This window comes from Cervus elaphus, unplaced genomic scaffold (assembly GCF_910594005.1).
Source record: "Cervus elaphus unplaced genomic scaffold, mCerEla1.1, whole genome shotgun sequence".
In the NCBI taxonomy this organism is placed as follows: Eukaryota; Metazoa; Chordata; class Mammalia; order Artiodactyla; family Cervidae; genus Cervus; species Cervus elaphus.
In genome coordinates this window covers 3,444,534-3,462,994 of record NW_025316782.1, presented here as the reverse complement: position 1 = coordinate 3,462,994, position 18,461 = coordinate 3,444,534, and the positions used below count along the sequence as shown (strand labels likewise).

The 18,461-nt window shown below is 54.6% G+C and overlaps 1 protein-coding gene across 1 annotated transcript in view; it reads right to left on the bottom strand.

The window, feature by feature from the left end:
- The window catches only part of LOC122691398 (proto-oncogene tyrosine-protein kinase receptor Ret-like), a 52,996-nt gene extending 34,658 nt beyond the window's left edge, over positions 1-18,338 (bottom strand). Inside the window, 1 exon segment of the mRNA XM_043897968.1 lies at positions 18,195-18,338. Within this exon segment, the coding sequence (XP_043753903.1) occupies positions 18,195-18,264 (70 nt within the window). The 5' untranslated portion in view covers positions 18,265-18,338.
- Between the last annotated feature and the right edge of the window lie 123 nt (positions 18,339-18,461).

The following is an 18,461-nucleotide window of genomic DNA, read 5'->3' as shown; positions in this document are numbered from 1 at the left end:
GGGAGCCCCCACCTCCGAGCTGGTCCAGCCACCACCACACAGACTTCACGTGCAGGATGAGAGCACTGCCTGCTCTCATCTCCGAGCCAGGTCCTACAGGATCCATGTGGGGCCTGGTCTGTTGCTGCCAAAAGTGATTTGTGGGTTGGGCGATGATTGTGAGCAGAAACAGTCTTAAATGCACTTAAAATGCTTCCCAGGTGGTCCCTACTCAGGGCATGGCCGCCTTAATGCTCCTCCTTGTCACAGACACGTTTAGATGGAAAAACACATGGTCCAAGGTAGGGAACGAGGGTGTGGGTGCAGGGCTGGCCTCAGGGGGGTGTAGCCTGGGGAGACCACAGTTCCCCATACTTGGTTTAATGCTCTCCTGTCATTGTCCTAAAATAATTCATAATTCTAGAACAATCTGCATTCTATGGTGGGCCCTACAGATGATGGGGCCAACCCCAGAGGGTGAAGGAGAAGAGCCCGGAAAGGGCCATCAGAGGTGTCCAGTTTCCTGGGGCTGTGCAGCCTCTGTAAAGTTCTAGCCTCCTCTGGGCCTCACTTTCTCTGACTGTGAACAAGAGAAGGGCAGGCTGGGGAGAGGAGGAGCTGGTATAGGCCTCACATTTGCACAGGTACATGCGGTATGAAGTTCACACTTCCGATTTATAATCACTGGGCAAACCTCTTCACTGCCCCATTAAATAGGTAAGAACACGGAGGCTGGGAGGTGAGAAGACTTCCCATGGTCAAACAGCTGGAGGGTGGGCATCCTGGGGTTTGGACGATGACTAACAAAGCGGCGATGGGACTCAGGAGCAAGGCAGATGCTGGCCCCACCAGGAAGCCCCAGGCCTTGCCAGCTGACCACCCCTCCCTGCTGGCACCGTTTTGCCAGGAAGGGCTTTTTGACCAACCTCTGATGAGAGTCTCCCCTGGAACTTGGGGCAGGTCGACACAGCAGGACTTGTAAAACCTGCCCCACCCACACCTTCTACCCCGAATGCTGCTGGGTGACAGGGTCCTCCCCCAACACCTAGTCCCACGTTTCTGCCTCGACAGATGTTGCCAGCACCACGTGGGGTTCTGGCCCCTCAAGTTGCCCTGGCATCACACCAGAGGGTGAGGAGCTGGGCTTTGCTCTCACAGGAGTGGGGATGGGTCCCACACTGCTCATGACATACCTGCCAAAGGTCCTGGTTGCTGCTCGCATTTGCAGAGACCCCAGGCCCCCTTCATGGCCTGTGTGTGTATATGCATGAATGTGTAGGCACAGGTATGCAGCAGATGGAAACAGAGACAGGCATGTGGGCCCAAGGCCCCATATGCTCCCACCCTGCCCCACCCCTGCAGGAGAAGATGTGCAACTAACACTCAGTGGGGACAGCGGGCTGTCCTGTTCCAAGGAGGGCCTCCTCCAGCATCTTTACAAGCAGAGCCACCAGGCATGGATGGTCTCATTCGGCACACGCAGTCACCAGCCTTTTTGTATCCTGGAAAGGCAGTCTTCAATGCTCCACACCTGGCTGGATGTGTCATTTACTCACATTTGTATGCAGAGAGAAGCAGGCCCAAGTCTCTACTTCACTTTCACTCATTCAACTGTCCACAAGCTCAGCCCTGTGTGAACACTCACACATGAACACTGGTCATACTCGTACACATTCTCAGACCCACACAGAAGCTGTGAGTGCCCTCCTGTGCGGTGGAGAACCACGCAGGTGGACGAGGGTTTCTGGTTGTCATCCCTCTCTTCTGCAGCACATTGTGGGGACATCCTGCATGCTCTGCCTCAGTCCATGCCAAATGCACGCAGCCCCTTGGCGCCAACGTAGCCCACGCCCTTGCCCCGCGATCACCTCCCATAGCCCCCAGATGCACCCATCACCAGCCTTTGTGCACCAGCCTCAGCTCCCCCGTGTACTGGAGGGTCACCTCCCACTGGCCCCCGAGGCTGCAGACCAGTCCTGGCCCCTGCAACCCAGCCAACTTCTCAATATGCAGTGAGCTGTGACCCCACTCTGGGGAGGGAGCCCCTTCCCCAAGCTCCTGCCCTCTGCCTCAGGGTGGCCCACAGCTCTCTTACACTCATCACTGCCGATCAACTCTTATGTTAACCTCCTCTGGTCCAGTCGCTGTGTGGGTGTCTCTGGATTGGACCCAGACTGATACACACATCTCTCTTACACTTAGCATGTCACATGCACATTCTCTCACACTGTTGCAGACCCACCCCCACCTCCCCCATCTTCTTGCTCATTTAGTGAGACATACCGAGCCTACCCAGCCCTAACTGCAGGCTCACCTCACCAGTGCCCCCTGGTCAGCCCTGGCCATGAGAGGCCATGCACAACTCCCCTGAGGTTCCTTTGACCTCCTTGCTACCCTCGACCGAGGATGTGCTGCCAGTCTGACCATACCAACCCAGATCCAGGCAGGTGCTTCCTAACTGGGCACCCTTGACTAGAGTGAGTGGCAGTCACCGTGGTCATCCCACACAAGGCCCCAGACAACCAATGTCCTAGGACTGCAATGTAAAAGCCAGAATTTGGGGCTCTCAAGAAAAAAACACATGGCAAGATGGTCTGATCTAAGAACTGAGTGGGGTGACAATAGTGCCCACATGTGTGTGCAAGGCAGTACCTTCCCGCAGAATCCACTCACCGGGCAGCCCTGCTCCTGCCTGTGACGAGCACCAGATCCTGCAGATGACAGTTTTATTATGGCCCAGCACAATCTCCTTAACAGACGGTGGTTTCCTAATGCCATCACTTCTGCAGGAACAGGAAGCAGACCTCATGGACTCCTCCCCAGGGACTGCCCCTCTCCCTGAGGGCCAGCTGTCCCTGTGGAGGGTCCCCCTAGCCCCACCGCCCAGACAGCAACTTTTGGCACCATTATCCTCTTCTCGTCCACCCCATGCCCCTCTTCTCATATCCTGTTCACATTTTCTCTTTATTCTAGTTGAATATTTGACATGTACAAGCAGTATATTTTGCAGAACATTTATGTCAAAATAGTGTTCTGCAACAGACACTCATGAACCTGTGGCCAACTTAACTGGACGTTTAGCAACAGTGCTGCCCCTCCCACACGCCCCTTCCACCTCATACACTCACAGAAACATGAATCTGGGTCTTTGTTTCCCTTGCCCCTCTTTTTAAAACACTTTTACCTTATTCTTGAAAGGCACTTCTGCTGGGCAGAGAATTCTGTGTATGTGAGTGTTCAGTCATGTCCAACTCTTTTGTGACCCCATGGACTGTAGCCTGCCAGGCTCCTCTGTCCATGGAATTTTCCAGGCAAGAATATCTGGAGGGAGTTGCCATTTTCTCCTCCAGCGGATTTTCCCGACCCAGGGATTGAATCTGCATCTCCTGCATTGGCAAGCAGACCCTTTATCAACTGTGCCAACTGGGAAGCCCACTTGGGAAGCCCTGAGACTTCTACAGGACAGTTATTCTGTCCTTCAAAAGCGTGATTCTGCTGTCCTGCTTCTGAGAGCTCTGTACTCGTTCTGATGATTCCCTTCTTGGTTCTCTCTTCTCTCTGGTTGCTTCAGGACCTCCTGTGTTTGGTGCTTTCCTATTTCATTCTGATGAGCCAGCCTGCTCACCCCCATGTGGGTTTCCTCCGTCTCAGCTTATCTTCTAGGTGTTCTCTCCAGAGCATCCTTCAGCAAATGGCAGCCAGTCCCACAGCTCGAATGGCTGCCTCTGGGCCAAGGAATGCCACGTTCACCAGCCCTGACCTCCACCCAAGTACCAGAGACATCCGTACCAACTCGCTCCATCCTCTCCCTCATCTCAGTTCAGCTTAGAGGACCACCTAGCCTCCCTGAGCCCACTCTTTTTTTTTTTTTTGGCTGTACTGGATCTTAGTTGTGGCATGCAAGATTTAAGTTCCTGGACCAGGACTGAAGCCAGGCCCCCTGCTTTGGGAGCACAGAGTCTTAGTCACTGGACCACCAGGGAAGTCCCTCCTTGAGACCACTCTTGACCCCATAGGCCACTTGCCCCAGAGCAGCCAGGGTCAGTCAGATCATGTCACAATCTGTCTGAAACAACAAACTAGTGAGTGAAACAACAAATGAATCCAGGAAGGAACAAACTAATACATAAATGGTTTTAAGCACAGAGTGGCGGGGGGAAGGTGGGCGGGAGGTTAACAGCTGGGCACATTTGGAAAACAGTGAGACTTTGGGATAGGAGAGGGGGCAGGGTATCAGAGAGATGGGTGATATCACCTTGGTCAAGACCCCCTGGCTTGGTCTGATAGGCACAGGGAGCCACAGGTGGGTGGCCAGTGGCAGGATGAGTGCAATGGAGCCTCACGGATGCCCCTCCCCGCCCCATGAGGCTCACGTGGGGCACACAGCACCCTCTAGTGCACGACCTGCCTGGGTGAGGCCAGAGTTGGCATTGAGCAAAGAAACCCTGAGGACACCTAAGAACAAAATCACTGACCACGGCTCAGGAAATGATGGCCTGGTAACTGAGGAACACTGCCAACTGGGAGACATTAGGCAGAATGACACACACATGCACACACACACATGTGCACTCTCAGGCAGGGTCACCCTGTAGGATGCTCCACACACCCCACGATCTCCATTTTTTGTCCCAGATGGAGGCTGGTTTTGCAAGGGATTGTAATGTAATTTTGGCTTTTTAGGAAAAAAGCACAGGTCAGGAGAACCAGTGCCTATGAGCGCAGAGAGGGCCCTGCAGGCCAGCCCCACTTTGGCCATAAATGGGGCTGATGGTATGCTCAGTACCTCCTGTGTGTGGCCATAAAACCATCACCACCATCACCACCATTACCCAACCACAATCACCACCCCCAGCTACACCATTACCACTACCATGATCACCACTCTCCCCACAAGCACCATCACCTTCACCCCCCTCACCTACACAGCATCACCACCACCATCACTAACTTCACCTGAACTCCAGGCCCCCACTATATTATCATCCCCACACCCTAACCACTACTGACACCATCACCACCCTCCCCACAACCATCACCTCACACCTTCACCCACCAGCTTCACCACTACTGCTGACCATGCCTACACCATCACCACCCACCATCACTCCACCCTCCAACCATCGCCACCATCATCACTCTGCTAGGCATCCAGAGGCTTCCAAATGAAGCAGCTTTGCCAGGTTTGACCCACATAAGATGTGGGAAGAAAGCTGGACTGGAAAGACCCACAAAGCCAGCCCGGGCCTGTCCTGTTCACTGCTGCATTCCCAGAACCTTGCCTGATGCCTGGCACAGAGCAGGCGAGAAGGGAAGGCCTGGGTGGCCCTTTGAGAGCCAGCCACCTCTGTTCACGGGTCCTGGGCTCAGCTTAGATGTCACAAGCCAGTGCCTCCTTGCAGGGAATATGACAGCTTGCCCCAGTCCTCATGCTGGGAACTGAAGCCTCTCTACAAAATCATCAAGAAAACTCTGGCCTGTGCAGGTGTACCCAAAGCTGAACAGCTAAGTGCATACATGGGTGGTGAATACAAGCCAGGGCTAGCTACTTTACTTGGTGCCCAGTGAGGACACTAATCACCATGAGAGCAGCCTCAATTCCAGTCTTAAATTCCCTCTTCCCAAATGCTGCCAGCAGCCCTCAGTGGACAGCCTGTGTGCCACTGTGGCCACAAGGCTGAGTGGCCTTCCTGGCCCGGACTGGGCACACAACAAAGGCCAGCTGGCACAGAGGCCTGGCACACAAGGAGGAGTGAGCAGCCACCCTGGCACACCCTGGATGCCTGGGGCTCTCCACGCTCCTGAGGATTCTGTCTAGTGCAGAGCCCAGGCACCTGCCTGCCTGTCTGGTCAGGGACTTCACACATAGCCCAGCTCTGCAGGCCTTCCCTCCATCATCCCTTCAGACTGAGCCTCATCGTGTGGTCCACGGTGGGCAGGGCAGGCAATCACATGCAGGGGTACTGTGTCTCCCCACACACCTGTCTGCGTGGGCCCTGCCTGGACAGGGTGGCTGGTGGCCTGGAGAGAGGAGGAGAAACCCGAGGGCCAGGCCTTGCCTCAGAGGCACCACAGACCTGTACGTACAGGTACATTCCTCCACACGTGAAAAGCTCTGACTTGCCCACCTTACCCGAGCTCTTACTGTAGACCTCAGTCTCCCCGTCTGTTTCCCAATTCTGAGGAAGAGAATTCACTTCTTGCTCTCAGAATGGAACTGCAACCAGGCCTAGGTCTCCTGACAACCCCCTCCTCTGCCATGCCATCTATGTAGTCCTCTGCTGATGGGCAGGAAGGGGTCAGGGTGTGGCTGAAGTTTGGGGTAGTGAGGTGTGCAGATGAGATCTGCAGCCCAGCTGCATGGAGCCAGCAGCCCAAATTCCTCCCTTGTGCCCAGGCCCCAACCTTCTGTTCCCAGAGGCCTGAGGGCCAGGCTGCACCTAGCAGGCACCCGTGGCCACCACCCACATCCCCACCCACCCGGACCAGCTGCAACAGCTTCGCTCAGATGATGGACACTCATGCCCAAATGTGATTTCCCAGCTGCCGCTGAGTTACTCACCAGCCTCACTAGCAGTTCCTTCCAGCTTCTATGCAAAGGAAACTGCGAATTAGGTTACAATTAATTTCTTTACCCAGGGCAAAGCCTGACTGGAAAAAGACTGGCCACCCAAGTGGCCTGATGATGACTGTTCTGCAGGTCACCAGGCTCCCTTGGCTCTGGGGTTCCTGTGCTTTGTAACCCCAGCCAACGGCAGGTGTATCAGCCCCGGCCTGGTCAGGTCAGCCCTGGCGACTGGCCAGGACATCCCAGGCTTTGACTCTGGTGCTGCTGCCCAGCAACTGTCCCCCTCTCACCCAGCAGGGCACTATGACTCAGATCTCAACAAATGTGTCACCTCATTGGACCTCCTTGAACAGCCATGGTCCTGCCCCTTTCTGCCCCTCCCCCCAGCACCGGTCTCGCCCAGCCCAGGTTTACCATTAACCAGCAAGGGCTTCCCCGAAGGTTCATCAGGTAAAGAATCTGCCTGTGATGCAGGAGACACAGGTTCGATCCTTGGCTCGGGAAGATCCCCTGGAGGAGGAAATGGCAACCTACTCCAGTATTCTTGCCTGGAGAATCCCATGGACAGAGGAGTCTGATGGGCTACAGTCTATGGCATTGCAAAGAGTTGGATTTAACTCAGCAAGAGTGAGACTTCTTTATTGGGTTCGCCAAAAAGGTCGTTTGAGTTTTTAATGCATGATATTACAGAAAAACCCAAACGAACTTTTTGGCAAGCCAATGCATTCTTCCCGAGAGGCTCTATTCCAAATGCTTCACGTGCATCACCCTACTAATGGACATGACAACTGCCAGAGGTAAGGACAACTTCTGGTTCCTGTCTTAGAGCAAGGAAACCAAGGCAGAGAGAGGCTACCTTGCCCAAGGCTGTACAGAGTGAGTGAGCCAGGACTTAAGGGTTCTACTCTTAGGTATACATGGCCACCAGGCTCCTCTGCTCGGTGACGGCTGTGCACACACATGTGGAAAAGCCAGGGCACCATGACCTGGGACTCCAGGCCACCCATCCACCTGCTTGCTGACCAGGTGGAAAATGCAACCTAAATAATCCTCCATAGTCTTCTTCAGTCTCCTCAAAAATGCAGGTGCCCTTAAAAGTCTCCTCGTGGAAATTTGCTCTTTCATATCTCAGTGAAACAGAGCAAAGGCCCAGGAAGGCGTGAACAGGGGGGAGTTTGCTCAGCCAGCGCTGTCCAACAGGGACAGACATGGTCAAGGCTGCTGAGTGTGCAGGTACCTGGGGATGCTGGGGGCCTGATGTGCCCATGCCCCCTGGACACAGGACTGAGCCTTGAGGGGTCCTTTTCTTTGCTGCTGTTAGATCCTACTATTCGATACCTGGGTTGGGAAGATCCCCTGGAGGAGGAAATGGCAACCCACGCCAGTATTCTTGCCTGGAGAATCCCATGGACAGAGGAGCCTGGAGGGCTAGAGTCCATGTGGTTGCAAAGAGTAGGATACAACTGAGCATGTGTGCGTGCACACGTGCACATGCATGCACGTACACACACACATTTCACCTTCAGAAGTGAGTCTAGATACAAAGGAGAGATTTCAGTGTGACTCGTGAAAGCAGAGAGACAAGTGCAGAGCCAGGCCCAGGCCACGCTCCTTCTCTGTCTTCCTGCATGGCCCACTCAGTGCTCAGCCTCTCTGCATCTGTTCCCAGCTGTGAACAAGGACAGGGACCCTCCCTGGAAGGGCTGCTGGGACCAAGCACCTACTGGTGGGAGCCAGAGCCACTTCTCCTCTTTTCTCCCTCTCTTTTTTTTTTTTTTTGCAAAGAACTTGTGGTTTATTAAAGACAACTTGTCGTCAGCAGCATTTATTCAAAGAACAAAACAAATGAAAAAATAAAATCAGACTAACATTCTGACCCTTAGAGTGAGACTAACTGAATTCATTCAGCCCAGTGTCCAGAATCCTAGGGGCAGCTTCCCAAGGAGGAAGCCTTGGAGTCTCGGGGTCTCTTGGCACCTCCCTTGAGAGTCTTGCCGGGGGGTGGGGGCGTGGAAATTGCCAAGGGTAATTCTTCCCTTTGGAGGAGTTCAGTCTAACCTGGGTATGGTCCCTGTGCTCTTTTGACCTTCATCACAAAGTCAAGGAGAGGACACTGGACCCAGGTCTGCCACTGAGGCAAATCAGATGCAGTGATGCAGGACGGTCCCAGGAAAGAGGAGGGCAGAGGGACAGGCGAGAGGGAATGCACTGGGGTCCTGGTCAGTGTCTGCTGGGTCACAGGCTGCGGCCCCAGCCTCGGGCTGTGAAGGGATCACGCAGGGGCTGACCACCAGCAGACGAGTTCTGGTACAAGGGTGACCCAGGCTGCTGGGAGGATGTGTGTTTCTGCCTCATACTGGTGTGGTGTCTTTACACACTAGTTCTCCCTTACACTCAGTTCTACCACAGAGCTCAGAGCTCCCCCAGCCAGGACCTTCTGGAAAACCAGGAAGGTCCCAGAAGGCAGGGAGAGAGGATGCTGATTGACTCTGGAAGGTCAGGAAGACCATGTCTCCAACCTGCTTCCTCCTTTCCAGCCTTACCCTTCATTTCCAAACCAAGCACTTGCCAACCTGCAATAAATAACCAGGAGTCTGAATAAAGAGCAAAAATCTCCCAGATACTGTGTGGGAAGAGGAAGAAAAAGGGAAGCATACAAAGTCCCAGAAGCATCCACAGGACAGCCTGGCAAGGAGCCGCCTCCTCCCTGACTCCTGAATGAGACCTCCTTGGGCCCACAAAGGCTTCCTGATAACCCCCCAGTCAAGATCTTCCCACCCTGAGCAGGGTCCCAGCACTCGTGCAGCTTCTGGGTGCGAGGGGTGTGGCACACTGCTTTGGTACATTCTGCTGTCCCAGGAAAACAGCTTCAAGGAACTGGCAGTACGACATCACATAGCTGCAATCATGGTAATCAACTTACGCCAGATCAGCCTGGTTATTTTTAGAGTCTGGATTGAGGTGAAGAGTTGACTCGTTGGAAAAGACCCTGATGCTAGGAGGGATTGGGGTCAGGAGGAGAAGGGGACGACAGAGGATGAGATGTCTGGATGGCATCACTGACTCGATGGGCATGAATTTGAGTAAACTCCGGGAGTTGGTGATGGACAGGGAGGCCTGGCGTGCTGCGATTCATGAGGTCGCAAAGAATCGGACACAACTGAGCGACTGAACTGAACTGAACCGAAGACAGGGCAGCCCTGGGTTCTTCTATTGCTCAGTCCTGCCTTGTCAAGTGGGCTGAGTAGGTCACTGGTCCCCAGAACCTTGCATCTTCCTCCCCAGCCCCAGATCTTCTACAGAATGATCCTTGGGCACTGGCATCTCACTTATAAGAAGGGACACCATTGCTTCTGGGACATTTGAGCTCAATGTGGCTTTAAGGTCTCTGTCTTCTGAGACTATCCTTAGGGTCCCAGTGGGGTCACAATGACTCAACCCCACAGAAGGACACTGGATGAAGCCATGTCCTCTTCAAAAGGGACCTGGGGTTCAGACACTGAAATGTCTCTGGCCAAAAGCTGCTTCTTGGCAACACCTGGTGGAAATTTGATAAAGCAAAGTAAACTCAACAACAAAAGAAGGTCCACCCAATTGAAACAGGGGCAAAATAGTTGCTTCCCCCCAAAAGATACAAATGGCCAAGAAGGAAGTAAAAAGACTCTCAGCATCACTGATAATTAAGAAAAAGCAAATCAAAACCATAGGTGAGGACACTGCTTGTATCCAAGAAGATTGATACAATTTAAAAATATAAACAGAAACTAACATGTGTTGGTGAGGATGTGGTAAAACTAGAACTCTCACACACAGCTGGTAAAATTGTAAAATGTTTCAGTTGTTATCAGAAAATAGCTTGGCAGTTCCTCAGAAAAGAGCTTGGCAGTTCCTCAGAAAAGTTGAAATTATCACATGACCCAGCAATTCTACCCCAAAATAAACACCTAAGAGAACTGAAAACAGGGATTCAAACAGATACTCACACAAAAATATCCACAGCAGCATTATTCACAAAAGTCAAAAGATGTAAACAACCCAAATGTCCACCAAGAGATGAATGAATAAATAAATGTGATACATGTTGCATTGGCCCTAAAGTTCATAAACCCAAACAAACTTCCTGGCCAACCCAATACATGCAATGTAATATTACTCACCCTTAAAAAGGAATGAAATACCAATACATGCTACAACACGGATATACCTCCAACCAAGTAAAAGGAGCCTGATACAAATGAAAGGTCAATTTATTTTAAATATCCAAAATAGACAAGCCCATAGAGACAGGTGCAGAGTGGCAGTTACCAGGGGCTAGTGTGGGGGGACTAGGCGCACTGCCTAATGGGTATGGGGTTTTCTTTGGGGGGTTAACAATAATGTTCTGGAACTACACAGGGGTGATGAATATGCAATGCTGTGAATGTACTAAATCCCACTCAACTGTTCACTCTAATTTTGTTATGTGAATTTCATACCTCAAAAGAAGTGAATTTTAATTGTTTACCACCCTGTTCTTCCCCCCATCTCCGCAGGAGAGACCACCCTGGAAGAGGCAGGGGCACAAGTGCAGAGCGGACCCCAGGAGCCTGCACAGGTGCCCCAGTGTGCATCCCACCAAACCACCATGCTCTCCTCTGCACACTGGCTTCTCTTGCAGAGAAAAGGACCCTGTGATGGGATTCCAGCCTGTGGAAATGGGCAAAGAGCCCAGGGCCCTAGAAACCCGACTCCTCAGAGCTCTGGGCCCCTCTTGTGCACACAGTCAGGTGTGGAGTGGCTGCCAAGGGCAGGGGGCGGGGAGCAGGAGACAAATGAACAGTGTTGAGACGTTGAGACTGGGGGTTTCTGTCACCCCCAAGTTCATAGTCTTTCCTGCTCACATAGGTACAGGGGATAGGAGGCTGCAGAAGAAGATTCAAGAGGGTCCCAGGGGAGACTTCTCAAGGCTCTGTGGAGTCACATGTGTGATCTCCTGTAAAGATCCCCTGCAGGTGCCAATCTGATGAGGAGGCTCAACCCAGTGGCAAAGCATGTGCTCACAGCACAGAGTACACGGTCACCTTGCACCCATGTCATGGCCAAGAGGTGGCGGAATGGAGTGCTGATTCCATCCTTTCTCCTTCCCAGAAAGAAAAAAAAAGAGCATCAGATGCACCATGGACAATGCTGGAAAGGCAGGATAGGGGAGGAGGGAAGGAGAAAGCACACTCTGAACCAGCCCCTCAGCTTCTGGGTCTTTCCCTGTTTCACCGTATCTGTGTCTTTGACTGTTTCAGGGGTAGAAAAACTTGAGAAAGAAACTCCATAAACTCTTTCCCTCCACTCGGACTCCCACCACCACGCTGTGCACCCCAGATCGCCCCCCACCCCCACACCTGTCTCACTCTCAGGTTCTGGCACACAGAACATATATCTTCCCAAGCATTTTCCAGGCTGTTAGTTAAAGCTTAGGAACTTATAGTTTTTCTTTTCCTTTTTTTTTTTTTTTTGTTAATTAAAGCTTAGGAACTTACATGGTTTCTTTCCCCCTTTTGCTAAGACTAAGAACCACTGGAGTTTTCTGGCAATCCCATAGGCAGGAATGGGGGACTAGAACCAGTTCTGATGTCCATTGTCTCACCAGAGAGGTTCTGACTGTTTCAGAAGCCAAATTGTTTCTTCAATCACAGGGCAGTCAGAGCTGGTAATCAGGGCACAGCTTGGAGCTCTGCCTCCCTCTCCCGGCCACCCTGCCCCTTAGATACTTCTCTGGAGCCCAGGGCCCTGTGGAACCCAGACAGTAGCTCCCAGGTCAGAAGAGTGAAGGCTTAAGATGGGGATAAAGTAAAGTCCCAGTACCTGAATCTGGGGGCAGTGGGCTGGGGCCCCCAGGACGTGGGTCTGCAGGGGCAGGGGTGTCTTCCCTGAGTGGGTCCCAGAACTGATCCCTGCCTGCCACAGAGGCCCCCAGTCCCACTAGGTATCCTTGATGTCATGGAGAGCCTGCATCGGCCGGACCAACAGGTGGGCACACACCTGTCCAGGTGCACAGGTGACCTTTCTACAGTGGTGCCTTGGCTGCTATACTCTGTGGAGCCGCTCACCAGGCAAAAGCAAACAGAGGTGTTTGCTCAGGGCTGGCCACCTGCTCTCCTTGAGGGCCCAGGTGGTGCCTGATCTGCCTTCCCCAAGCTCCTGCTGGCGTCATCACACCCACAACCATGCTTTCTAGGGGGTATCAGTTCTACCTCCCTGCTCTCTCTCGCCCCACCCTACCTTGCCCAGGGTCTTGCAGTGGACAGCTGATAGGGCCACTGGCTTTCAGGCTCCAGCCTCAGGGACAGGTGCCAGGGGCTCCCACAATTACCCAGCTGTGAGGCCAGAGCTTGATGGAAGCCCAGGTCTCGTCTGGTCCAGAGCTTGGGAAGGCGGATGGTGGGAGAATTGGGAGGTGAAGCCAGGCAGGAAGTGGGCCCCGTCCACAGGGGCTCCCAGGGCTTCAGCCCAAAGAGGACAATACCCTCAGGTCCTCTCAGGTATGGCGGAGCTCTGTCTTGGGAGCCACAGCCTCCCTTGAGCATGGGAACACGGGGGTCGGGGAGGGGGACCTGCGCTGCCAGTCCGCTGCTCTGGGGTAGGGAGGGAAAGCCATGTGGGCTCTGGAGGCCTGAGTCTTCATACCCCTTCAAGCCCCTCTGAGACTACCCAGGTCATGGCCCTGGGTGATCTCTCTGAGTCACACCAACTCCCCAGTCTTCCAGGAGCTGAAGCATGCCCACCCATAAAGCATAGCACTCTGCCCTTGAAGACCCAGGGGAAGCAAGTGAGAAGGCAGGAGGGAGGGAGGGAGGGGGATGTCCTCCACTGCCTTCACACCCTGTGGCCCAAGCCCAGAAGGGCCCCTTTCCTGCCTGGCAGCCCACCATCCCTGCTTCCACCCGGCCCCACAGCCTGCCTTCTGCCATGCACTTCCATTTGATATCACACACACACATTTGAGATAAATGACAGCTTGGCGCTTCCTTTACTGCCCATTTCTCCTATATGGAGACAGCTCTGAGGTCAAAGTCACCTTCTGCATTCTCCCTGGGTGCACCCCTAGTCCTGGAGAAGCTGCCTGGGTAGCAGGTGGTCCCTCGGAGCGTGTATGTGGGCTGCTCACCAGTACTGTTATTGTTACTATTAAGTCACTCTCTCAGAAAAACAATTGCAGAAATCAGGAGGAAGAAGAGAAAGAAATGAAGAGGAGAAGATGAGGGACTGGAGCCTGAACACAACCCCCACATGAGGAAGTGTCCTCCCCCACATCCACAGGAAGGGGGTGGGTCTCCAGAGTGGAGACTAGCCACTTCTTCAGGATAGAAGGAAGCAATACCGTTGTTGGGGGGCACTTCTCCGGCTCTGCCTCTTTCCTGGGGAGCCCAGTGGGCACTTTCTTCTCCCAGAATGTCCTGGAGTCCAGGTAAGGAGACACAGTCATACCCATGTGCCCTGAAGCCCAGCCCCTGCCCTCCCCCACTCCTCAGCACAGTGGCTTCTGTCAGGTTCTAGGTCCCCAGGCAGAGGCGGGTACAAGGGTCACACTCTCAGCCTACACCACTAGCACGCTCCCTCCCCTGGGGCCAGTTATGACAGGATCCCACCTGGAGGCAGTTCCTGGACCTGTAGGACTCCCAGACATCAGCTACAGTAGCAGTCCCATCTGAGAATCAGCCAGAGTCCTGCGGGCTCCTGACTCAGGTGTTGGGGAGCATGGCAGCACACTTCCGTCCCAGACCCAGGCCAGGCTGTCCCTCGGGCCCCTGGAGCACCCCACCAGAGGGTGACCAGTGGGTGAGCAGACTCAGGGCCACCTTCCCCACACCCATCCCCGGACTCCTCCTGAGCCCTGTTGCAGTTCCCCACCACCGCTGGCCCAGAGGAGGGGCTTGCTGAAAACCAGAGGACCAGGGCCACAGAGTCATGAAGTCCTCTTCACGGGCTCAGGTACACGGGCTGTGGGAGCCTCAGTTTTCTTACCTATGAAATGGGAATACAAGGCCACATCCCTCAGGGTTTCAGGAGGATACAGTGAGTAGCAGACAGGCGGTGCTGAGCACAGGATCAGCATGCTGTGGGCCCCCTGGGGTGGCTGTTGCTGGCATCACCTTATCCAGTTAAGACCAATAGGCAGAGGGCACCTCTTTTGGGTCACAGGGGGAGAAGCCCTCAGGCAAGGCAGCAGTTTCCTGCCCCCCCCACCCCACTTCCGCTTGGCACCCCATACTTCAGGTTAACAGATCCCATAATTTTTCATTTGTTTTCTCCTCCCCTGGCTAAAAGGCCATTAGCACCCCATTAGGTAAAAGAATCCCATTTTCTTCACACCACCAAGGAAACAGTGATTTACTTAGCCATCCTTAATGCAATTCTGCAGAATAAAGGCAATTTTGCAATGGTCTCAATAAACTTCCCCATTTGCTCTCTGCTTGCAGACCCTACTCTTAGGAGCCTACCAGCTGACCCAGCCCCTTGCTCCCTCAGAAGGCTGGACTCTGCTAGGGCCCAGGACAGTCAGTGTGGAGCACAGGCAGCTCTCAGAGGCCAGAAGGGCTTAGGGGGACCCAGGTGAGCCTGATGAAGCACACCACCACTCGTCCCTGGCCAGAGAGGGAAGGGGCAGAAAGAGAAACAAAGAGGTCGGCAGAGCAGTCTTCCTGGCTGAGGGGCTGTGCTGGCACCTGCTGGTCCCAGCAAAAGTGGCACACCCAGGTCCAACTGCAGAGGGGCAGGGCCCACAGCCTGGAGAGCAGGCTGGAAGTCATGGCCAGTACTGGGAGTGAGAGGCCCCAGGGGCGTGCAGGCACAGGGGGCAGGTCTCTCCTTGTGGGCAGAGGTACTGAGCAAAACGGGAACCCAGAAGCCAGGCCAGGAAGATGGGAGGTGCGAGGCCTCATGAGGAAGAGCAGGGAGAAGGTGCTGGGTGAGCAGTCAGCCTGAGACATTCAGGGAGAGCCCTGGAAGCTGGGAATCAGTCTCTTCATCCATGCCACGGGGACATCTGTACCTGCACTGGAGCAGTAAAACGCCACACACTCTTCTGAGAACAACTTCTAGATGGGTCCAGGATGCCCCAGGTGGACAGGCTGTGCCCCCTGGGTGTGAATAGGGAGGAGCAGGTGTCCCTGTGTATACACATGGGGGTCACAATGTGTGGGAGTAGCAGGGAGGGGGGCTGGGTTTCCCAGATAAGGGTGTAGTGTGAGGGGCCGAGCATGGGTGTGAGTGTGTCCACAGGCCTCATGATCACATATCCTTGAGAAAGGGCAGTGGTGTCTCGGTGATCACCAAGAGTGAGCATGAGAGTGTGTGAGCATGGATTCAAGAGTGTGTGTGTGTGCCCATGTGTGCCCTCACACAGATACCAGAGTGTGGGTGAGGAGTACTGCCCTACTCTGGGAGTCTGTGTCTGGGATGGCGCCTTTTTCTGAAGGCGTGTGAATTCTTACACAATGAGAGTGTGTACACATGGAGAGGGGCACACACTAGGGGTCTGGTGATGTCCTATGACCTTGGTCTGAGCACCCCTGAGCCCTCTAGCCCATCCCTGCCAGCTCTGAGGCAGTGCTTTCCTTCCCCAACACTGGGGTCCAGGCCACTGCCGCTCCATCTGGTTGCCTCCCTACCCTGCCTCTCATCAGTCATCCAGCACAGAAGAGAGCTTCCAGTCTGGGGGAGGTAGGTCTAGGCCAGCAGGGAGGGCTTTCATCCCCTAGAGACCCAGCCCATACCCCAGGTAAGAGGCACGGCCACTGAAGGGCTGCATCCAAAGGGGCCGCCCTGAGGCCGGGCTACTCCCAGCCTGGGTGAGTCCCGGAGCAGTGGCCCTGGCTCACTTGCGGCAGTCTGGAGCGCCACACTGAGAGAGCTCCAGAACTGCCACTCTGAGTAGTGTGCCCGCAGGCCTCTCCAAACGCCCAGCTGTCTCCTCCTGAGTACCACGGGGCCACCTCTCCACTCTCAGTGTCGTCAATCAGTTTCTTACTCATCCTGTTGGAAGAGTGGGTGGGGCAGGAGACCTGCTTTCCCTGGATTGGAGGGCCTTTCTCCCACCACCCAACTCCTTAAGTCCAGGCTGTGAAAAAGCCACTTGCATTCCTACCAAGTGTCACAGGTCCATGCTAGCAGCCCCGCTCCCAGTCCAGTCCTCCTAGCCTCAGCTGGACACCTTGGCTAAGCACAGGAGAGGCATGGGAAGTCCTCTTCTAGGTTCTGAGGCCACCAAGTCCACCCTGGCTTCGGCCTCTCACCTGATCACCCGCCCATTACTACAAAGTTGCAACGCAGAGTTACAAGAGATCTTCTGAAGGCCTTGTCTGTGTTTACTTCTGCGGAGTCTTCATCCTTCTTCTGTCTGTTTCCGCCTCACAGCACCCTGACCCCAGACTCCCAATGCTTCCCCCATTCTTCCCCGGGGCATGGGAAGGATTTCTCCCCTGCCTTTCCTGTGATGGGCTGGGGGCCCATCCTAGTGTAAGTATCTGACTCTTGAGTTTAGGATCCAGTCATACAAATGAAACCTTGGGCAGGCCTGTGAACCCACCGTCTGTGCAGGACCCAGGGCCAGAAGCAGGGAACCACTCACTGCCTCTTGTATTCCCAAAGGCTGAAGGGAAAGGTGGGGAAGGGTGGTGGGGGCTACTCTCAGAGGGAAATTTAGTACATACATATAAGTATTTAAGAAAAAGAAATCAGGGACAATTTGAGAGAAACTAAAATTCGTGGCCACGGGGGGGCAGGGGGTAAGGAGCAGATTCCACAGCCTTGGGGTTCATTCATCTGTTGAGAGTTTTGGAGGTGGGGGCAGTGACCAGCCTCTGCAAAGCCACTTCGAATCCTCCCAGCACTGATGCTGACAACACACAGCCCTACTCCACTCCAGGATGGTAAAAGCGCTTGGTGCATGTTGGCCCCGAACTGTCAAATGGTGCCAAAGGCCGCACCTTCAGGTACCCCTGCGGGGCAGCAACAGGGGACTCTAAAGAAGCGGGTGGGACTGGAGCCAGGGCCGGTGGCGCTGGGCCAGCCTGAGCGGGCCCTCGAGGGCAGCCTCCCTAAAAACCACAGGCTTGGGGGATTTTTAAGAAGTAGGGTGGCAAAAACTCACAAGGAAAAGCAACCGTTTTAAAAAGATCAGATCCCCTCCGCTCTCACCTGAGAGAGGATATCAGAGCTGGAGGAGAAATGCACTGACGTGGAGTGTGACAAGGAAACCAAAATGGAGCAATCGTTTACAGAAACACAACTCCTCCTGCCCCAGTGGCAGGCTTTTTAGGGCTACCTTACCCGTCCTCCCCTACCTGCACCGAAACGCCAACAAGATCCGCTTGGTTCCCCCCGAGACGCTGCTGTGGCCCGAGGCGCAACCAGGCAGGCGAGCGTGGCTGCGACTCAGGCCCTGGGCACAGGCGCCTGGCCCGTGTCCGGCTCCGGCCGAGACCCACCCAGCCTGGGGCCCGAGGCGCGCTGCCTGCCACACCACCCCACTCCCAGTGGAGCCCAAGTGGCCAGTAACTGCCTGGCCCGCTGCCCGCCGCGAACAGAAAGGCATTTTCAAACGCGTCCACTCCACCGCGCGGCTCTAACTTCACCCCGGCCGCTGCGGGCACCAGTCCTCGACAGAACTCACCTTCCCCGAGCAGGGGCAGCAGCAGAAGCAGCAACCGCAGCCCCACGGCGCTGGCCGTCGCCTTCGCCATCGCCGATGGATGCTGCGGCTGCGGCGAGAGGGCCGCTTCCTTGGGCTGGGGGGCTCAGCAGCGGGGTGCGGCGCTCAGCACCACCCGTCCTGGAGCAGAGGACACAGTGAACACTGCGGGCACCGAGCGTCAGGGCGCGGGCTCCAGGGCACTCTCCGCAGCTGTGCTCGGGGCTCGGAGCACATGACTGAGGCGGG